General features: G+C 45.8%; 1 protein-coding gene across 1 annotated transcript in view; it reads left to right on the top strand.

The window, feature by feature from the left end:
- The first annotated feature begins 656 nt into the window (after positions 1-656).
- The window catches only part of Muc13 (mucin 13, cell surface associated), a 29,110-nt gene continuing 11,178 nt past the window's right edge, over positions 657-18,588 (top strand). Inside the window, exons 1-6 of the mRNA XM_057764644.1 lie at positions 657-720; positions 8,434-9,129; positions 11,747-11,875; positions 12,521-12,627; positions 15,740-15,807; positions 18,352-18,521. Of these exons, the coding sequence (XP_057620627.1) occupies positions 657-720; positions 8,434-9,129; positions 11,747-11,875; positions 12,521-12,627; positions 15,740-15,807; positions 18,352-18,521 (1,234 nt within the window). The remainder of the gene's footprint in view (positions 721-8,433; positions 9,130-11,746; positions 11,876-12,520; positions 12,628-15,739; positions 15,808-18,351; positions 18,522-18,588) is intronic.

Here is an 18,588-nt window from a genome sequence, read left to right as displayed (position 1 = left end):
GACACACTATACAAATGAGTGTGTTAAAAGACCAAAAGGGGGAAAAATACAGCACACGCGTAGGATGCCATTTATGTCAAACTCTAGAAAATGCAAATGACAGAAGTAGGTCAGTGGCCTGGGGCTGGAGTGGAGCAGGGACCAGAGTCTCTTGGTTGTATATCTGTAGAATTCACGTGTCTACCAGTGATCAAAGTCCCTTGTTGTACAAGTGAACTGCACAGAATCTACTATCATAAATTAGACACCATTAAAGTTAATCTGTAAAAAAGAAATAAAACAAAAATAAAATTAAAAAGAAAGAAGAAAACAGCTGGACAGTGGTGGTACACATCTTAAAGCCCAGCACTCAGAAGGCAGAGGTAGGCAGATCTCTGTGAGTTTGATGCTAGCCTGGTCTACAAAGTGAGTCAGTCCCAGGGCATCCAAAGATACACAGAGAAGCCCTGTCTTGAAAAACAAACAAATGTTTGGGGGAAGAAAAGAAGAAGAAAGAAAAAGAAAAGAAAGAAGGAAAATATGGAAAAAGAATAAAAGATGCTTTTAAAGTCTGGTGCCGTTCAAGCTGAGGGTAACAGTCACAATATGGTGAGTCTTGGATATTGGTGGCTATCAGGGTTCGGTGGGCACCTGTTGGAGTTCCAGGTCTTGTGTCCATGGACAGGGATCTGAACGGGAACACGCGGTTGCAGCAGAAGCAGAGAGACTGTAGTGAGAAAGGTTAGCCACTCAGTCACACTGTTGTGCAAAGGATAGGGACCTGCGTTAACATAGGCAGGCCATATGAGTCATTGGATAGTGCAGGGCTTCTCCAGCATGCTCTGAGACATGTAGTTCTGCAAGCAACCTCAGATGTCCCATGTCTGAAGCATTTGAATCTCCACCCAGGGGTGTGCTTTTTGATATTGTAATGTGCCATAGGTCCCCCTTCAGACACTCTGGTGTGCTCTATGCCTCCATCAGTCACCCCAGAAGTTCTAGACAGCCCTCTAGAGATGGGAAGCATACGGGGGTGATTCCAGCCTTCCTCCCTGCAGTACAGACGGCTTTTTCTGTTAATTTCATGTCAATTTTCAAGGCCTCCTGAACCTCACTCTCAAGCCTATGACTTTACCTCACACTGGGTGTAACAAAACATTTTAAGGGCAGAAGAGATGGTTCAGCAGCTAGAGAACTTCCGGCTGGAAAGCCGACCCAGGTGTGGTTCCCAGTTAGGCAGCTCATAACCACCTGTAAGTCAGCTCCAGGGCATCCTCTAGGGCTCCCCTGCTTATGTTCTCAAGACAGGGTCTCTCACTGAACCTGGAGCTTTCTGCTAAACTGACTAGTCCTTAGTGATCCCTAGAAAGCCCCAGGATCTGCTGCCCCACCCCCACCCGAGGGTTATATAAACCTACACTATTGTGTTCATCTTTTAGCATGGATTCTGGGGTCGTGACTAAGGTCCCCCTATGTTACTGATTAAGCCATCTTCCCAGACTCTTTATCATAATCTTTTTCTTTTTTGTATCTATTTTTTTTATTGTTTTTAAGGGCAGGTACCCCCCAAGGCTAGAGGCATGGATTCCCCGGGAACGGAGTTACAGGGTCAGTGTAAGCCTTCTGACTAGCACACTAAAAACAGATCTCCATTCATCTGTAAAAACAGGGAGCCCCTTTGACACCTCTAAATCGGCTCTTCAGCCCTCTGTCATATTCTTGAGTGGAGACTTTGGGGACAATAGGAGCTTCTGGGCGTTAATATAATTTTTAAATTGAGGACAGAGTTCAGGTTCAGGATAAAAGTCCTGAAAATTGTTGTTATGTCTTCTTCTGGGTGGGGCTGGGCCTTAAGAAAGGAAGGGATTAAGAAGGCCTAGTCAGGTGACAGAGGCAGCTACAGAGGCTGGCTGACACAGGAGAACAAAGGGCTGAGGAAGCCCATTGGCTGACAGGTGAGCACTTCCTGATGCTTGGTAGAGGTGACTTATGTGAGGTCACCCAGCAGTCTTCCCCAGTCTAAATCTGGGGCACTAAGTGGGGGGTCGCTGTAGCCTCCTCTCAGCTCCCTGTGTTCCGGTCGAATGAACTAGACACACAGAACGTAGTGTAGAACACAGATGAATTTATTCTTGGGAAACTGGAGCACTCTCAGGGGAGAGAGTGGACAATGACCACAATGGTCCCAGGGGCCATTGCCATCAGACACACTCGAGGGAGGTGACCGTAGATAAAGACTGTAGGAACCATAGTGCCAACCCATACTGGAGTGAGGTTTATTCTAATTTTCCAAAGTTTTTAGATGGTCAGCCTTTCTGAGGGTCAATGTCTTACCTAGGTGATCAACAGGCCCATTTGGAGTAAGTCTTCTTCTTCTTCTTCTTCTTCTTCTTCTTCTTCTTCTTCTTCTTCTTCTTCTTCTTCTTCTTCTTCTTCTTCTTCTTTTTTTTTGGTGGTGGTGGTGTTTCAAGACAGGTTTTCTCTGTGTAGCCCTTGCTGTTCTGGAATTCACTTTGTAGACCAGGCTGGCCTCGAACTCACAGAGATCTAACCACGTGCCTCTGTCTCCTGAGTGCAAATACTGCTGCCCACCTCTCCCTCCCCTCCCCTCCCCTCCCCTCCTTTTTTTTAATAGCAAGGAAGGAGTGCTTTATTTTAGCTTCATGCTATAATTTGTGTGTGTGTGTGTGTGTGTGTGTGTGTGTGTGTGAGAGAGAGAGAGAGAGAGAGAGAGAGAGAGAGAGAGAGAGAGACAAAGCCTTGAACTTCTGATTCCAAGTCCTGGGATTACAGTCATGTGACACCACGCCCAGCTTATTGTACAGGCCAGGCAGGCCCGCTATTAATTGAGCCGAGTCTCCAGCTCCTCTTAAATGTTAAGGAAAAGTGACAATGATGTCCTCTCCCCTTTCCCATGGGGATTGTTCTGTTGGTTTGTTTAGCTTTTGTTGTTTTTGAAGACAGTTTCACTAGGTAGTCCTGGCTGGCCTGAAACTCTTTATGGTGGACCAGGCTGGCCTCCAACTCACAGAGATCTGTCTGCCTCTTCTGCCTCCCAGGTTTTCTCTTTGCATGTGGAATTTCAAATTCAAAGAAGAAGCACTTGTGATACTTGCCCCTTGTTAAAATAGGGAACGCCTCAGTTGGCCACCCAAGCTGATTATGGGAAAGGGGGTCCTTCCCACAATGACCTGCAAGCCTGTTTCTAATAGGATCAATTTGGGGTCTATGTTCAGGTAAAGTGACATCTGGGAGCCATGGGAGAGCTTGAAGATAGGATAATAAAATTTCTAGAGGTGACCACTGAGAGAACCCCAGAGTGGGAGTCCACAGCAAAGGATGACAGAAGTCAAGTCACAAATAGTTTGGGGAAACACCAAAGTACTAATCAGGGATGCTTGGAACCATGGGTGGAGAAATAGAATTCCTGGCAGTCAGAGGGGGGTGAGGGCTGAGGAGGTGACTCAGTAGCAAAGGCATTTGCCACTAAGCTGATGACCTGAGTTCCATCCCTTGACCCCACATGGCAAAGGGTCAAAAACCCTACACATTGTCCCCTGACATCCAACTGAGCACTGTGGTGTGCACATAAAATAAATTTTAGTTTTAAAACAATTAAAAGGGGTGGGGGGGGGGGCGAGACAATCATTTGCATCTAGATTACTGAGTGTTTAAAGGCACAGTAGGCTTAAGCAAAGGTGATAGGTCAACCCTGTCCAAGATATAAAGAGATTAACTAAATGCACGCTTCTCTAACCATGCAAGGATTTCTAGAGGAAACTCTGAATTCCTGAGTTGTTCTGGACTTTGAGTCAAGGAACTCATGTTGAAGCTGAGTTTGGGTCATCTCCAGAGGGAAGCAGTCTGCGGTATATGACCAGATTCTAACAACGAATTGCTTTTGCCCATATTGACGTCAGTTAATGACTGGACTTTGGACTTGAAAGACAGTTAAAACTCCAGGTGGCTAAGGAGAGGAGCTATTTCCTCCTTGGATTATCAAGCAAGAACAGCCACCATGAAAGCCTCCCTGCTTCTCTCTCTCGGTCTCCTTTTGGCAATCTTGGGTAAGAAACCTTTTTCATTCTTGTAACTTGATTACTTCAGTCAGCTTTGTGGCTTCCGAAACAAAGCTGCAGACTTGCGCCTACCGCTTCTTGAAGCTACTGGTAGTCTTGACGTGGTACCGTTTTCTGTAAAGGAAATTTCTTGTCCATCTGCAAAGACAGCAGTAGCAAAAGAAGTCCAAGAGTGACTTTGAGATGAAGCAGGACAGAGGTTTGTCTGGATAAAGATGACTCAGTATTTCAAGGGTCAGGTACCCTACAGTGGCAAGCTGGCTCTGTCCTGTGATGGTCAGAGACCAGGGCCTAGGGAGAAAACATCTTTGTTTTCATCAATGCTTGAAATTGGGGATCACGGGCCAAAAAGAGCAATCCCGGTGTGGGTTAGACAGGTGCCCCTCTTCGGGTCTGGGGAGTTATTTGGAGGTGAGTGGATGAACAATTTGCCCACATGTCTGAAGAGGACTCCAGATCTGGAAGCCAAATGCAAAAAGGAATAACATTTGTCAGGGTGGAAAAGGAAGAGAAGCTGAATTCAATTCAGAAGACCGTTTTGCTTTGTTTCTGAGACAGGATCTCAGGCTTCCAAGGCCAATTGTACCCTGTGTATAGTGGATGAGCTTCAGCTTCTGTGCTGGGTTATAAGCATGAGCCAACATGCATGGCAAGATGTGACTTTTTAAAAGGTCTTGTTGCATTTATTTATGTAGGGGTGCATACGTGTAGAGGTCTGAGGACTTGCAGGAGTGGTTCCTCTCCTCTCGCTGTCTGAGGGGGACTGAATTCAGGCTCTCAGCCTTGACAGCAAGTTCCTTTCTTTACCTATTCAGTCACTTCTCTGGCCCAGGATTTGATTCTTTTGAGATTAGGTTTCAAGCTTGGGAACGGGGAGCTGTCCTAACAGGAGAGCAGGCTTCACCAGACCTCCCTGCCAAGCCTGGACCACGCCCTGGGGCCAAACCTTCAGGTCCCAATAAGAAGTGGTAAAACAATCTACACGACTTCCAGGGTCACCATGCGAAAGGAATGCCTTCTGTAAGACACGGGAAGAGGATACTGAGAAGGGACGCTCCTCTGGGAGGGCTTGGGCAGGTGACTGGAGGTCAGGGGAGCCATTGTCATTGATCTCAAGATGCCTCTAAGGTGTAGAAAGGAGTCTTGGCCCAGTGAAGTCCCCCAGCAGGGGGCAGGGGGCAGGAGCAGAGTCCGTACTTCAGAGGAAGGCAGGCAGGGATCCTAACACTGTGCAGTGAGGGGTTTCTTCCTATGATAACAGAGAAGGCAGTTCTATACTGAAGAGTTGTAGCCCATGGCCAGAATCACCTGGGCACTTATCTGCCCTTGTATCCAACTTGTTGTTGTTTTGTTTTGTTTTTCAAGACAGAGTTTGTATGTGTCACAGCCCTGGCTGTCCTGCAGCTCACTTTGTAGACCAAGCTGGCCTCGAACTCACAGAGATCCACCTGCCTCTGTCTCCTGAGTGCTGGGGTCAAAGGTGTGAGCTGCCACACCCTGTCCTTGTATACAATTTTTAAACATTTGTATTTGCTCTTGTTTAAAAGTAATTTTAGTAATATAGACTGGCTGTAAGATGTTGAGGTCACCCAGAAATGTTTGCAACAAAGTGAGCACCTGCCCCACCCTAGCATCCCACTGGCACATAGACTACAGGTTTGGTTTTGAAAAAGATTTTTTTTCATTCCTATGGAATCTTGAGAATTTATCTGGTTTGTGTGGATGGAGCTGCCACGTCAAGCTGAGTTCTGCATCAGTCTCAGCGGCCGAGGACAGGCAGGGGGTCTTGTACACCTTCCACCTCCCTCACCTAAGTACTTACTGGACAATGAAAATGCGCTCATATGAAATCCAAAGTCCCCTCAGCAGGCACCGCTTGCCAATGTTTTGCTTTCTCTGAGCTCGATGACTGCTTTTTCTCCAGGGCATCTAGTGGGAACCAACATCTCTTACTATTGAAGAATTTCCTTTCCCAAGGCATCTAGTGGGAGCCAACATCTCTTACTATTGAGGGACTTCCATCTAGCAGAAGGATTTGACTGTGGCACTCAGCTAGCATTAGCTATGATATGCCCTGGACAGAGTGTTGGCCCTGGAGTGTTCCAGAAAAGAGCCATTCAGGGAACACTTTTTTTCTCATTTAAGCCAATGGCACCCTAGAGGTGCTCTATAGGTGTGGGCTATTGTGTTGGTTAGAAAACAGCTCTGGGACCTGAGGGAATAAAAAGATGGAGGCTGGACCTGGGGAGATGCCTCAGTGTTTACGAGTGTTTATAGCTCTTACAGAGAACCTAGTCTCAGCTCCTAGTACCCACGATAATCTAGAATGCCAATTGCAAGGGATCCAACACCCTCTTCTGTCCTCCACTGGCTCCTGCATGCCTTTCCACAGACCCCTGGCCAAGTTGTAGCTAACACAGTGACACATGTTGGGCAATGGTGACTCACATGTGATATGAAAGTAAAGGGTGGGAGCCAGGCATGGTGGCTTATTCATGGGAGAACTTGGAGGCACTTGGGAGGCAGAGGCAGGCCAATCTCTGTGAGTTTGAGGCCAGCCTGGTCTACAGGGCTAGTTCTAGGACAAAAACCCTATCTCAGAGAGAGAGAGAGAGAGAGAGAGAGAGAGAGAGAGATCATCTTAACCCCATGTTAACAGTTTCTTCACACGTGGGCATTTATACCTGTCTCATAGGTCCTGTCAGGCACAGAGTAAGCCCTGGATAAATGAGAACATTCCAGGAGAGGGCAGTAGTGTCCGCATGTGACTATGACCAGCTAGAGACTATTTTCTTGGCCCTAGAAGAACAATCGCTTATCTCCTTGTCACTTCTGAGCAGTGCACTAGTAGCCAAGCCCTGTCCAAAGTGAAGAGCCAGGCTGTGCCCCAGGGACTGCCAGACCTGTGGGGGAAGTCAGAGTGAGTCTTCTGCGTTCTGTATCACAGGGCGAAGGAACTGCTTCCTCCTCACAAAAGGTTTCTTTTACTAACTTGTATAATCTGTTGTCAATGTCACAATTCTTAGAGACAAGAGAGGTTCCGGGAAGTGGGTCACTTAAAGTCACTCTTCCGAGCATCCTGGGTGTTCTGGGAGCCACGAATGCAGCCTTTCTATCTACCATAGTCTTTAGACAAGGACCACTTATTTATCTTATTCTATCCAAGTAGAGGTATCTAGACTTTTTAGTGGAGAAATGCACCAGACAAAAAAGCCTGGGCCAGCACTCAGGAAGATTGTGAATTTAAGGCCAGCTGGACTGCATAGCAAGACCTGTGTCAAAAAACAAAAACAAAACAAAAAGCCTGGAAGAAGTTTTAATCAGGATTTAATGAAGTATTTCTATACAATCTATTTATTCTTTAAACACTTCCTTCTAAAGTTCCCCTTCTACAGTCTATCAACAGAAAAAACTGCCCCTAGCCCGGCGATGGTGGCGCACGCCTTTAATCCCAGCACTCGGGAGGCAGAGGCAGGCGGATCTCTGTGAGTTCGAGACCAGCCTGGTCTACAAGGGCTAGTTCCAGGACGGGCTCCAAAGCCACAGAGAAACCCTGTCTCGAAAAAACCAAAAAAAAAAATAATAATAATAATAAATAAAAATAAAAATAAAAAAAAAACTGCCCCACAATGAAGAACTGGGGCAATTGCCTTAAAATAGAGGAAGCCACAAAAATCCTCTTCCTGGTGAGAGCAGCGCCACCTTGTGGCAGTTTTGATTGTCTTCCTCTGAAATGTCTGGGAATTTATTAAACACAGTTTACCAACTATAGATATAAATTTTGTTATTACTTGGTACTAATCTCTTTTTTATTAATATAGGTCTCCTGTAGCTCAGGCTAGCCCCAAGCTTGATAGGTAGCAAAGGATGACCTTGAAGTCCCGAGCCTCTTCCCTCAGTCTTCAAAGTTTAGGTACTTATCTCAGCGTTTTTTGTTTTCGTTTTCATTTTTGAGACATGGCCTCATGTAGCCCAGGCTGGCCTCCACCTGACTTTTCTGACTTGTTACTCTTCATAATAAACATTAGCACCCCAACTCCACACAAAGTTCTCCATAGCCATCGTTAAGCTACGTTAAGTGTTGTAATTTTTGATAACTATTTTCCATTTTTGTCTGTTTAATTTTATTTAGAATTATTTATTTATTTATTTGTGTTTAGAAGGAGGCATATGTTTCCCACTTTTAGCATAATCATATATATTCATTTTCCCAGAAAATCCTGTTGAGTGCTGATTAGAATTGACAATATTACCATTATTTATCCAATGCACTGTCTCCTGACACTTGTCTTCTTTGTTCCCTCAACCAAAATCACAACGGCCTCTTTCTCAACTACTGCCAATGGTTCTGACGGAAAAACGACTATAACTACAGCTGGCACTTCTGCCACTGAGACCCCTACGACACCTAAGCCTGGCACTGCTGCCACTGAGACCCCTACGACACCTAAGCCTGGCACTGCTGCCACTGAGACCCCAACGACACCTAAGCCTGGCACTGCTGCCACTGAGACCCCTACGACACCTAAGCCTGGCACTGCTTCAACTGAGACCCCTACGACAACTAAGCCTGGCACTGCTTCAACTGAGACCCCTACGACAACTAAGCCTGGCACTGCTTCAACTGAGACCCCTACGACAACTAAGCCTGGCACTGCTTCAACTGAGACCCCTACGACAACTAAGCCTGGCACTGCTTCAACTGAGACCCCTACGACAACTAAGCCTGGCACTGCTGCCACTGAGACCCCTACGACACCTAAGCCTGGCACTGCTTCAACTGAGACCCCTACGACACCTAAGCCTGGCACTGCTTCAACTGAGACCCCTACGACAACTAAGCCTGGCACTGCTTCAACTGAGACCCCTACGACAACTAAGCCTGGCACTGCTTCAACTGAGACCCCTACGACAACTAAGCCTGGCACTGCTTCAACTGAGACCCCTACGACAACTAAGCCTGGCACTGCTTCGACTCAGACCCCTACGACAACTAAGCCTGGCACTGCTTCGACTCAGACCCCTACGACAACTCAGTCTCCTGGTGTCTCCTCACAGACTACCTCTCCAGGTAAAAGTGATCCCTAACAGTCTCCCCACTGGAGTGCACAGCACTGAGGGTGTAATGTGTCAGTGTGTTCTGGAGAATAAGGGAAATGCCCAGGAAAAGAACCTCAAAGTTCGGTCAAGACAGACGAACCCCTAAGTGAGCTCTTCTGCTCAAGCTGCCTGCCAGCTGTGGAGTGCGTTTTTTATGAGTTTGGTCTTTGAGGAAGCTACCCATAGAAGAGTAGGAAGACTGAGTTTGACCAAGTACTGTCTTGTTGGCCACACTAGTTTTTAAGGAAGAAGTTAGTACTAAGAAGTCAAGCGATGGCTGTCCTCAAACAGTTGCTGGTTGACCAGGCTCCAAGCACAGCCATTTGTGTGTCACTGGCCATAAGTCAATGTTGCTAAAACAGAAACCACTTGGCTCATTTCTCCAAGCTTGGTCTAGAATAAGTGTCACCAAAGTTCATCCGTGACAGACAAACAGTATGTATTTTAGGCTTTGGGGGCAACACAGGGTCTCTGTTAAAACTGTCAACTTCTGAAATTTTAACATAAAAGCAGCCATGCAAATGTGAAAATGAGTGAATTTGGCTATATCCCAGTAAAACTTTATTTATAAAAATAAAGGGTTGGTTAGTCATGGCTCAGGAGCCATAATTTACCAACCTGATCCAGAGGATTCCTCAAACTTCAGAGTTTAGAGTTCAAATACACTGTACTAATCTCAGAGAAAGAAGGAGGGACCCAAAGAAAACAGTGACTTTCACAAAGAGAGTAAGTTTGTGTCTCCCAATACTTTTGATCATTTTCCAAGTTTTCCTTGCTAGATCTATGAAATGGGTGGTTAAGTCAATAGAACTCAGCCTGTCTATGATGCTGCTTCCCCAGTCTTCTATGTATAGAAGGGCAGAGGGGTCACAGCCATGGGGACAGCTGTGGTGGACTCAGGGATGGGAGCTTCTCAGGGCCACTCCGCTTCCTCCACAGCAGCCCTGTGTAAGCTGCTCACGCTGATTGGCACGAGGCAAACTGGAGTTTTCTCTTGGTTTCAGTGAACTCACTTAACTCTTTTGTAAATAATGCCGGGCAGTGGTGGCTCACGCCTTAGTTCCAATACTCGGGAATCAGAGTCAGGTGGATCTCTGAGTTTGAAGCCAGCCTGGTCTACAGAGTGAGTCCCAGAACAGCCAGGGCTACACAAAGGAACTCTGTCTCAAAAAACAAACAAACAAAAAGTTTTGAAAAATTTCCAGAATCTATGGAGATGAAGAAAATGGCAGCCTGTGGCTGAGACTGTAGTTCAGTGGTAGAGCACTTGCCTAGAGTGCATGAGGCCTGGTTTCAATCCTCAGTATTGAGAAAAGAATAGGAAAGGAAGGGGAGGTGGTGAGGGGAAGGAAAGGGGGGAGGAAAAGGGAAGGGAAGGGGATGGGAAGGAAGGAAGGAAGGAAGGAAGGAAGGAAGGAAGGAAGGAAGGAAGGAAAGAAAGAAAGAAAGAAAGAAAGAAAGAAAGAAAGAAAGAAAGAAAGAAAGAAAGAAAGGAAGGTCAACCAAGATCACCACTTGCTCACCCACAGAACATCTCTCTTCCAATCTCACCAGCTCTCTGTGTGCCTGAGTTCAGGAGTCATTGTAACACTTCTTTATTCTGCATCCTCACTCACAGAGTTAAGGATGTAGGGCATTCTAGTTCCTCCTCTCAGAAAGCTCTACACTGAAAAAACCTGATCTTGTGAGAATCTAAGCAGGGTGGGACTTGGTTCATACTTAAATGGGAGGAAGTTCACTGGGTTAATCTGCAATTTCTCTCCTTCATTGTTCCCTTTCTCCCTCCATTTCTTCCTTCCTTTTGAGACAGAGCCCTGTTCGGTAGCCCTGGCTGGCCTGAAACATGCTATGTAGACCAGGCTGGCCTCAAACTCCCAGAGCTCCTGTGTCTATCTCCTGAAGGCTGGGATCAAAGCATAAGCCACCATGTCTGGCTTTCTTCCTTTCTTCGTGAATTTGTGCTGGCTCTGCTCATCAGAAAACAACATCTCGTTTCCCTTTGGGACTTCCAGCTGTCCTGCCCTGTGTGGTAATGCCACACTAGTCTGTAAAAAGCTGCCATATTTTTAAAAAAAAAGGGTTTGGGGAGGCCTACCTGGTGGCAGAGAAGCAAGCACTGAGGTCCCTGAGCACTGAAGAGTTCTGAAGATTCTCCCCTCCTCGGGATTAGAAAGCTGTCTTTGTTCTCAAGCAGGGTTCTGTCCGCCGATCTCTAACCTTCACCGTCAGGGAGCACTCAGCTCCAAAATTGTAGCATTGGTCTTCTTCAGAGACCGAAGCAAACACAAACTGCTTCCAGACCTTCTAAGAATGTGTTGTAGAGTCATAGAAAAAGGGTATAGAGGCCAGGGGTGGTGGTGCACACCTTTAGTCCCAGCACTTGGGAGGCAAAAGCAGGAGGATCTTTGTGAGTTCAAGGTTAGCCTGGTCTACATAGCAAGTTCCAGGACAGCCAAGGCTACACAGTGAGACCATTTCTCAAAAGAAAAACAAGTGTGTCTAGAGGGTGGGTGTGAAGAGTGGACATGAGTCACCAGGAGTTATGGCTGAGTTCTGTGGATTTGTAATGTCTTTCTCCTCCATCTAAGGTCCCCAAGATCATTGCAAACCTAACCCCTGTGGAGGATCTGCTTCTTGTGTTAACCTGAATACCGAATGGTTCTGCGTGTGTCCAGAAGGCTACTACTATCAAAATGCATCACCATCATGTGAGAAAGGTAAGTTCAAGGGATAACCACGGCAGAGCCCTGGTTGGGGCTTTAGTAGATCTCAAATGATAGTGAAAGGGGCAGAAGACAAACCAAAGGCAAGGAAGGGCCGGGGAGAGTCTCTTGCTTTTGTCCCAACCAACCCTGGGGGGAGGAGAGATAGAGCAAGGCAGATTTGCCAGCAAGCTGGGCTGAAGGTCTCCTTTGGACTGTACTAGATACAAACCTTCCCTCCGCAGCTCTGGGGTGTACTAATACAACATGAGAGCAAGTGTTGCCAGAGCCCTGAAAATCTAATTTCTGGGCATCTGCTCTATGTAAACAATCCCCCAAAAGCCCTTCTATTTTAAATAGTGAGCACTAAAGCTCAAGAATGAAAAAAATAAGCCAGATGTGGTGACACGTGTCTTCAATTCCAGCACTTGGGAGGCAGAGCAGGCAGGGCTCTGTGGGTTTGAGGCCAGCCTGGTCTACAAATGGAGTTCCAGACCAGCCAGTAGACAGGACTACACAGTGAGACCATGTCTAACAGGGAAAAATGAAAAGGAAAAGAAAGAGAAAAGAAGAAGAAGAAAAGTATCTTATGTTTTAAACACAAAATTGAAGCAGCCCTATTAACATTAAAGAGCTCAGAAAGGGTTTGCCTGTTTTCAGGAAAGACATTCCCTGGAGAGATTGGCGTGACAATGACTGAAACAACTGACTTGGATAATAAAACCTCTCCGGCCTATCAAGCCTTGTACAGCAAGGTTGTCAAATTTGTAAGTATTTTCCCTTCTCACCTGGCCCTGCAGGGGGTGGAGCCTGTCTTCATGTGGTCACATAGCACAGTTGTGTCTGTTGTTGACAGAGTAAAATGTACCCCACCAGTGGGCAGGACGATCCCTCCAGATTCTTGGGCCTCCCAGTGGTTGAATGGCTGTGCATGGGAGACGGAGCACCCAGCATAGCCCGGCCATGCCTCCGGAAAGCAGCCTCGGGATGCTGCTCCAGATCTGCCCGTTACAGAAGTTGGTTCTGAATAAACAAGAGCTCTAATGGTGTCTTAGATTATTTCAGAGCAGGCTGGGGCTGTGACTTAGTGGTAGAGTATTTTTCTAGCATAAGGAAAGCCTAGGGTTTTATCCCATAGCATAACAACTTATTAATAATTCATTATTTTGTACTGGGTAATGTAGCTCAGTGGTAAAGATATTTTTCTTTTTTCTATGTTCAGATTTATATAAGTTTTCATACCAATATGACTTATTTTTACCTGTAATAGAGGAACTGTATCCGATACTTCCCCCCTCCATTTTCAAAAAAAAAAAATGATAAAAACATTTCACTTCATTTCTATTCTTTTTTTTTTTTGTTTTGTTTTTTTTGTTTTTTTCGAGACAGAGTTTCTCTGTAGCTTTGGTGCCTGTCCCGGAACTAGTTCTTGTAGATCAGGCTGGCCTCGAACTCACAGAGATCCGCCTCCTGAGTGCTGGGATTAAAGGCATGCGCCACCACCGCCCAGCTTCATTTCTATTCTTGAGAGCGGTATTGGCAGGGAAGGAGTGGACAGCCATTCTGGAGCCATAGTTGTTGGGTCTGGGAAACTCTCCACAGCATCCAGCCAGTCAGTGTTTAGACACCTGAGCTCAGCCAGGGCTGGGTGCTCCTGGGGGAAACAGGGAGAAAGCAAAACATTCTTTTTTTTTTAAATTTCATTTTAATTCTAACCACAGTTCTCTTCCCTACCCCTCCTCCTGCCTCCCTCACTTCCCCCACATCCACTCCTCCCAGTGGGTAAGGACTCCCATGGGGAGTCAACAAAGTCTGGTACATTAAGTTGGGGCAGAACCAAGCCCCTACCCCTTCCATTAAGGCTGAACATGGTATTCTACCATAGACTCCAACAAGCTGGCTCATGCACCCAGGGATAGATCCTGGTCCTACTGCCAGGGGCCCTCAGATAGTCCAAGCTTCACCACTGTCTCCCACGTATGAAGGGCCTAGATCAGTCCCATGGAGGTTCCACAGTTGTCGGTCTAGAGTTCATGAGTTTCCATGAGCTTGGTTCAGCTGTCTCTCTAGATTTCCCCGTCATGATCTTGACTTCCACAAAGCGTTCTATGGTTTCAAAGAGTGGTTTTGTATGTGTGGTTTTAGACGGGGGTTTTGCATTGCTGCTCTTTTAAATCTGTTTTATTTATTATGTGCACGTGTGTGTGCACAGGTGTGAGTATGTCACAGTGTCTGTATCAGAGGACAGCATTCAGAAGTTGGCTCTCCTGCCTTGCTGAGGTGTGGCCTCTTGTTTCTGCCACACATCATTTTCCAGGCTAATTGGCCCTCCAGCTTCAGGAGGACTTCCTTTCTCTGCCTCCCTCTCACCACAAGAATGCTGGGATTTTCTGGTGGTGGTGGCTCACACCTTTAAACCCAGCACTAGGGAGGCAGAGGCAGGCTGATCTCTGTGAGTTCAAGGCCAACCTGGTCTAAAGAGCAAGTTCCGGGACAGGACAGCCAGGGTTGTTACACAGAGAAACCCTGTCTATAAAACAAAGGAAAAAAGAAAAGGAATGCTGGGATTACAGATGTGCGCCACTGCACCCATGTTTTATTAAGATTTATTTTTTCATTTATTTTGTATATGAGTGCTCTGTCTTCATGCACACCAGAAGAGAACATCAGATCCCATTACAGATGGTTGTGAGTCACCATGTGGGGGCTGGGAATTGAACCCAGGACCTCTGGAAGTGCCGCTCAAGTGCTCTTAACCATTGAGCCATCTTTCCAGCTCCTGCATCCATCTTTAATGTGGGTCCTAGGGATTCAACTTAAATTTGTGAGGTGAGCACTTTGACGGTTGAGTCCTGTTCAGGACCCTTTTTAGAGTTTTGAGACAAGGCCTCACACCATATTCCAGATTGGCCTGGAACTCACTATATAACTGGGGATGACCTCAAATTATTGTAATCCTCCAGTCTCAATCTTTCGAATGCTGGCGTTAGACATGAGGCACCATGCCTGGTTTCAAAGAGATTTTTAATCCAAAAAGAATATTTCAGAACCCCTTGACTTCTCTGGAACATAGTTGGGAAATCAGAGACTGTCTCCTTCTCAACAGACCTTGTGTGCCAGTCCCAGTTCAAGCCATGAGACATCTCCTATGGTCTGTTTACTATCCAGCTGGGTCTACTGGAGTTTGCATAGAGGTTTCCAGATTCTCTGTTGGGCACTGTGCCTGGGATCCTAAGCTCAATATTTCTATTTCTGTAAATAAACTGGAGCTTGGGATACAGACCTGTGTTCTCAGCTACTTGGGAGGCTGAGGCAGGAGGATCCCAATTTAAGGTTTGCCTGGACTAAAAAGTGAGTTCAAGGCCAACCTAATATATATATATATATATATATATATATATATATATATATATATATATATATATATATAAACACTTGCCTAGCATGTACAGGGCCATGAAATAAACAGATACCTAAATATATAAATGTAAAATGAAAAGGGCTGGAGTAGAGCAGTTGTCTAACATGTGTGTAGCTTAGTCAGTAGAATGCTTGCTCCTAGGTTAGATCTCCAGCAGTGTGCCATCTGGGTGTGGTGGTACAAGCCTGTAATCCCAGAATTTCAGAGGTGGAGACAGGAGGAGGATCAGGAGTTTAAGGTCATCCTTGACTCATGAAACCCTGTTTAAGGAAGGAAGGAAGAGAGAGAGGGGAAAAGAGAAGGAAGGAGAGAGGGTGAGCAGATGGGAGGGAGGAAAGGGGGAGGGAAAGGAGAAAGAAGGAAGGCAGAGAAGGAGAAAAGAAGGAAAGCAATGTTTAAGCCTAGAATATAATTTTTTAAAAATTTCACCTTGTTTTTACATCTATTCTCCTCCACAGTTTCAAAAAGCATTTAACGAGACTGAGGCTCGTTCTGATTATGGACAGACTATAATTATTAAAGTGAGGTAAGTTTTCTCTGGCCCAGTGAGCTGCTTTGGAGGCAGCCTGTCTTTGCTTCACTTCTGCTCTTCTCTCGAGCTCCCACGTCATGAGCCATCTTGTGTTAAGAAGACATAGCCATGGCTGTGGGGAGACGGCTCAGTTGGAAAAGAGCTCGCCCACAAGCAGAAGGAGCTAAGTTTGGATCCCCAGTACCCATGTAAAAGCTTCACTTGATGGCCCATGTTTGTGAGGCTCCCCAGTGCTCGGGGAGTGGAGACAGTGGATCCCTGGAGCTCGTTGGCCATCCAGCCTAGCCAAGTTGGTGAGCTCCAGTTTCAGTGAGACTGTCTCCTAGGGTGGACTGTCCCTACCCCTTCACTGAAGGGCCTGCAGGTCTATATAAAACCATGGCGTTACAGGATGGGTTTGCTAAAGTCATCAAAGATAAGGGTACTTTAGGAGACAAGAGAATTTAGGAGACAATGAGAGGATAAAACTGGCTACTATGCTCAGAAATGTTTGGTGGTCTGATGGAGGAGGGTCATCTGTCTATGTGTTATTTTCATTGATTAATTAATAAAGAAAACTGCTTGGCCTGATAGGTCAGAACATAGGTGGGTGGAGTAGACAGAACAGAATGCTGGGAAGAAGGCAATGAGGCAGATGCCATAGCTCTCCTCTCCGAGATGGACGCAGACTAGAATCTTTCCCAGTAAGCCACCACCTTGTGGTGCTACACACATTATTAGAAATGGGTTAATCAAGATGTGAGAGCTAGCCAATAAGAGGCTAGAGCTAATGGGCCAAGCAATGTTTAAAAGAATACAGTTTCCGTGTAATTATTTCAGGTGTAAAGCTAGCCGGGTGGTGGGACGTAGACCGTTGTTCCTTCTACAGTGTCCAGGACAAAAACAAGTAGAACACACCCACATACAGGAGAAAGTTCATGTAGCTGACAGGGACATCATCTTTCAGATTGCTTATGATGGATGGAAGGGGTATGAGCCTGTGCTCATGATCCACCAGGATACTATGTAAGAGCTATAGGCTCAGCACTTGTCTGCTGCTGACCCACAGGCTTCTCTGCAGGTTTGGCATGGCCAAGGTCTACAAAGGCAGGTGGGGGTAGTTGGAGAGGAACACAGTATGGTAAGCTCTGGTGGTCAACTAAGGCTTTCACTGGCGGTTGGATGCTTCTTGCCAGAATGGAACTGTAATAATGTTCTGGGGCCCAGAAAGGAGCTGTGGGTAGAGGCTTATCCATCCTAGCAATTCCAGGTGACTCCCTGATCATGGTCCAGTGAAGCAGGTTATATGAGGGAAGCAGTTGTAAGAAAGGGTTTTGGGATCAGCAAGATGGCTCAGTGAGAGGAGATACTTTGCTGCCAACCTTGATGACCTGTGTTGGATCCCAAAAATTCTAGAAAGTTGTTCTGAACTCCATATATATGGTACAACACTCATAGATACAAACACAAATAAATGAAAAAAATTTTAAAAATTTAAGTTCTCTCAGTATGTAAAGAGCAATGTAACTCCAGACATGAAGGAAGATGTGAATAAGAAAGCTCATGCTGCTATGTGAGAGAATCCAGTCTATGAGAAAGGGTCCAGGAGAGAAGTTAAAAAGAAGTGTGGGCTAGAGAAATGGGGTGAGTGGCTGCTCCTCCAAAAGACCCAGGTTTAATTCTCAGCACTCACATGGCGGCTCACTCCAGTTCCAGGATATCTAGCGCCCTCTTCTGGCCTCTGTGGGCACCAGTCATGCATGCAGTGCACAGACATGCATGCAGGCAAAACACTCATACACAAAAAATAAAATAAAACTTATTGTAAAAAAAAAAATGTAGTGACTCCCTTTCCCCTGGAAAAAAGATATGCAATGACCCAAATGTCCCTTGCCCAGGAAAAAAAAATGGGCAAGTCAAAACAAAAAAACTTCTTGAGAGTTTGGGAATAGTCTGCTAAGAGCTAAAGTAGTTTTCTGTTATGATTTTTTTCTCACAAACACAATACATTTATTGACCAAACAACTAAATATAATAATATTAAGATGGAGAACAACTGATGTCAGCGTCTGGCTTCCATTTGCTTGCACACACACACACACAGAAGAGGTGCCTAGCCAGAGCACAGAAGGAACTGTGTGCCTCAGTGATGCCTCTAATACCATATGATATCATATGGACTCAGGCCAGGGTGTGGCCCGGAGAAAGAAGACTGTTGGTGGTTGCTGGGCATCTTGTTCACATGGACCAGGCCATCAGGCATCATATGAACTAGTTTAGTTGTATCCTTTGGTTACAAATCATACCTCATCTATCCCTGGCTTGAGAATGCCAAGTGTCTTCCAATATACTGTTGTTTTCTTTGTAGCTTCTCTGAATACTTGTCGAATAGAAGCCACCAGGCTGAACCACCCAGGCCTCCATCTGTGGTCTACAGTTGTGGAGCTAGGACAGTGGGTCAGGACAAGAGCTCAAGAGAGTTGGACATCAGGGAGGGCCACATACTATGTGTTGACCCCTCAGTTTGACTCATCATGAACATCTTTATTTCAGTTTTAGTGCCTCCCCTTCTCTGTCAACAAGATCTGCAATGCGTGCTGCTGATGAGACGATCGTCAATGTATCAGTAGTAAATATGTTTCATGAAAACACAAATCAAAATGAAAGTACTATATCTGCTATAATTAAAAAGGCAGTTACAAATGACACCGACATGAGGAACTATACTGGTAAGTACTAAATTACTTTAAGTTCGCCTAAAGATCTAATTTTCTGTTCATCTTTCCATTATATGCA

This window comes from Chionomys nivalis, chromosome 3 (genome assembly GCF_950005125.1).
Source record: "Chionomys nivalis chromosome 3, mChiNiv1.1, whole genome shotgun sequence".
Classification (NCBI taxonomy): domain Eukaryota; kingdom Metazoa; phylum Chordata; class Mammalia; order Rodentia; family Cricetidae; genus Chionomys; species Chionomys nivalis.
This window is presented reverse-complemented; position numbering and strand designations above follow the sequence as displayed.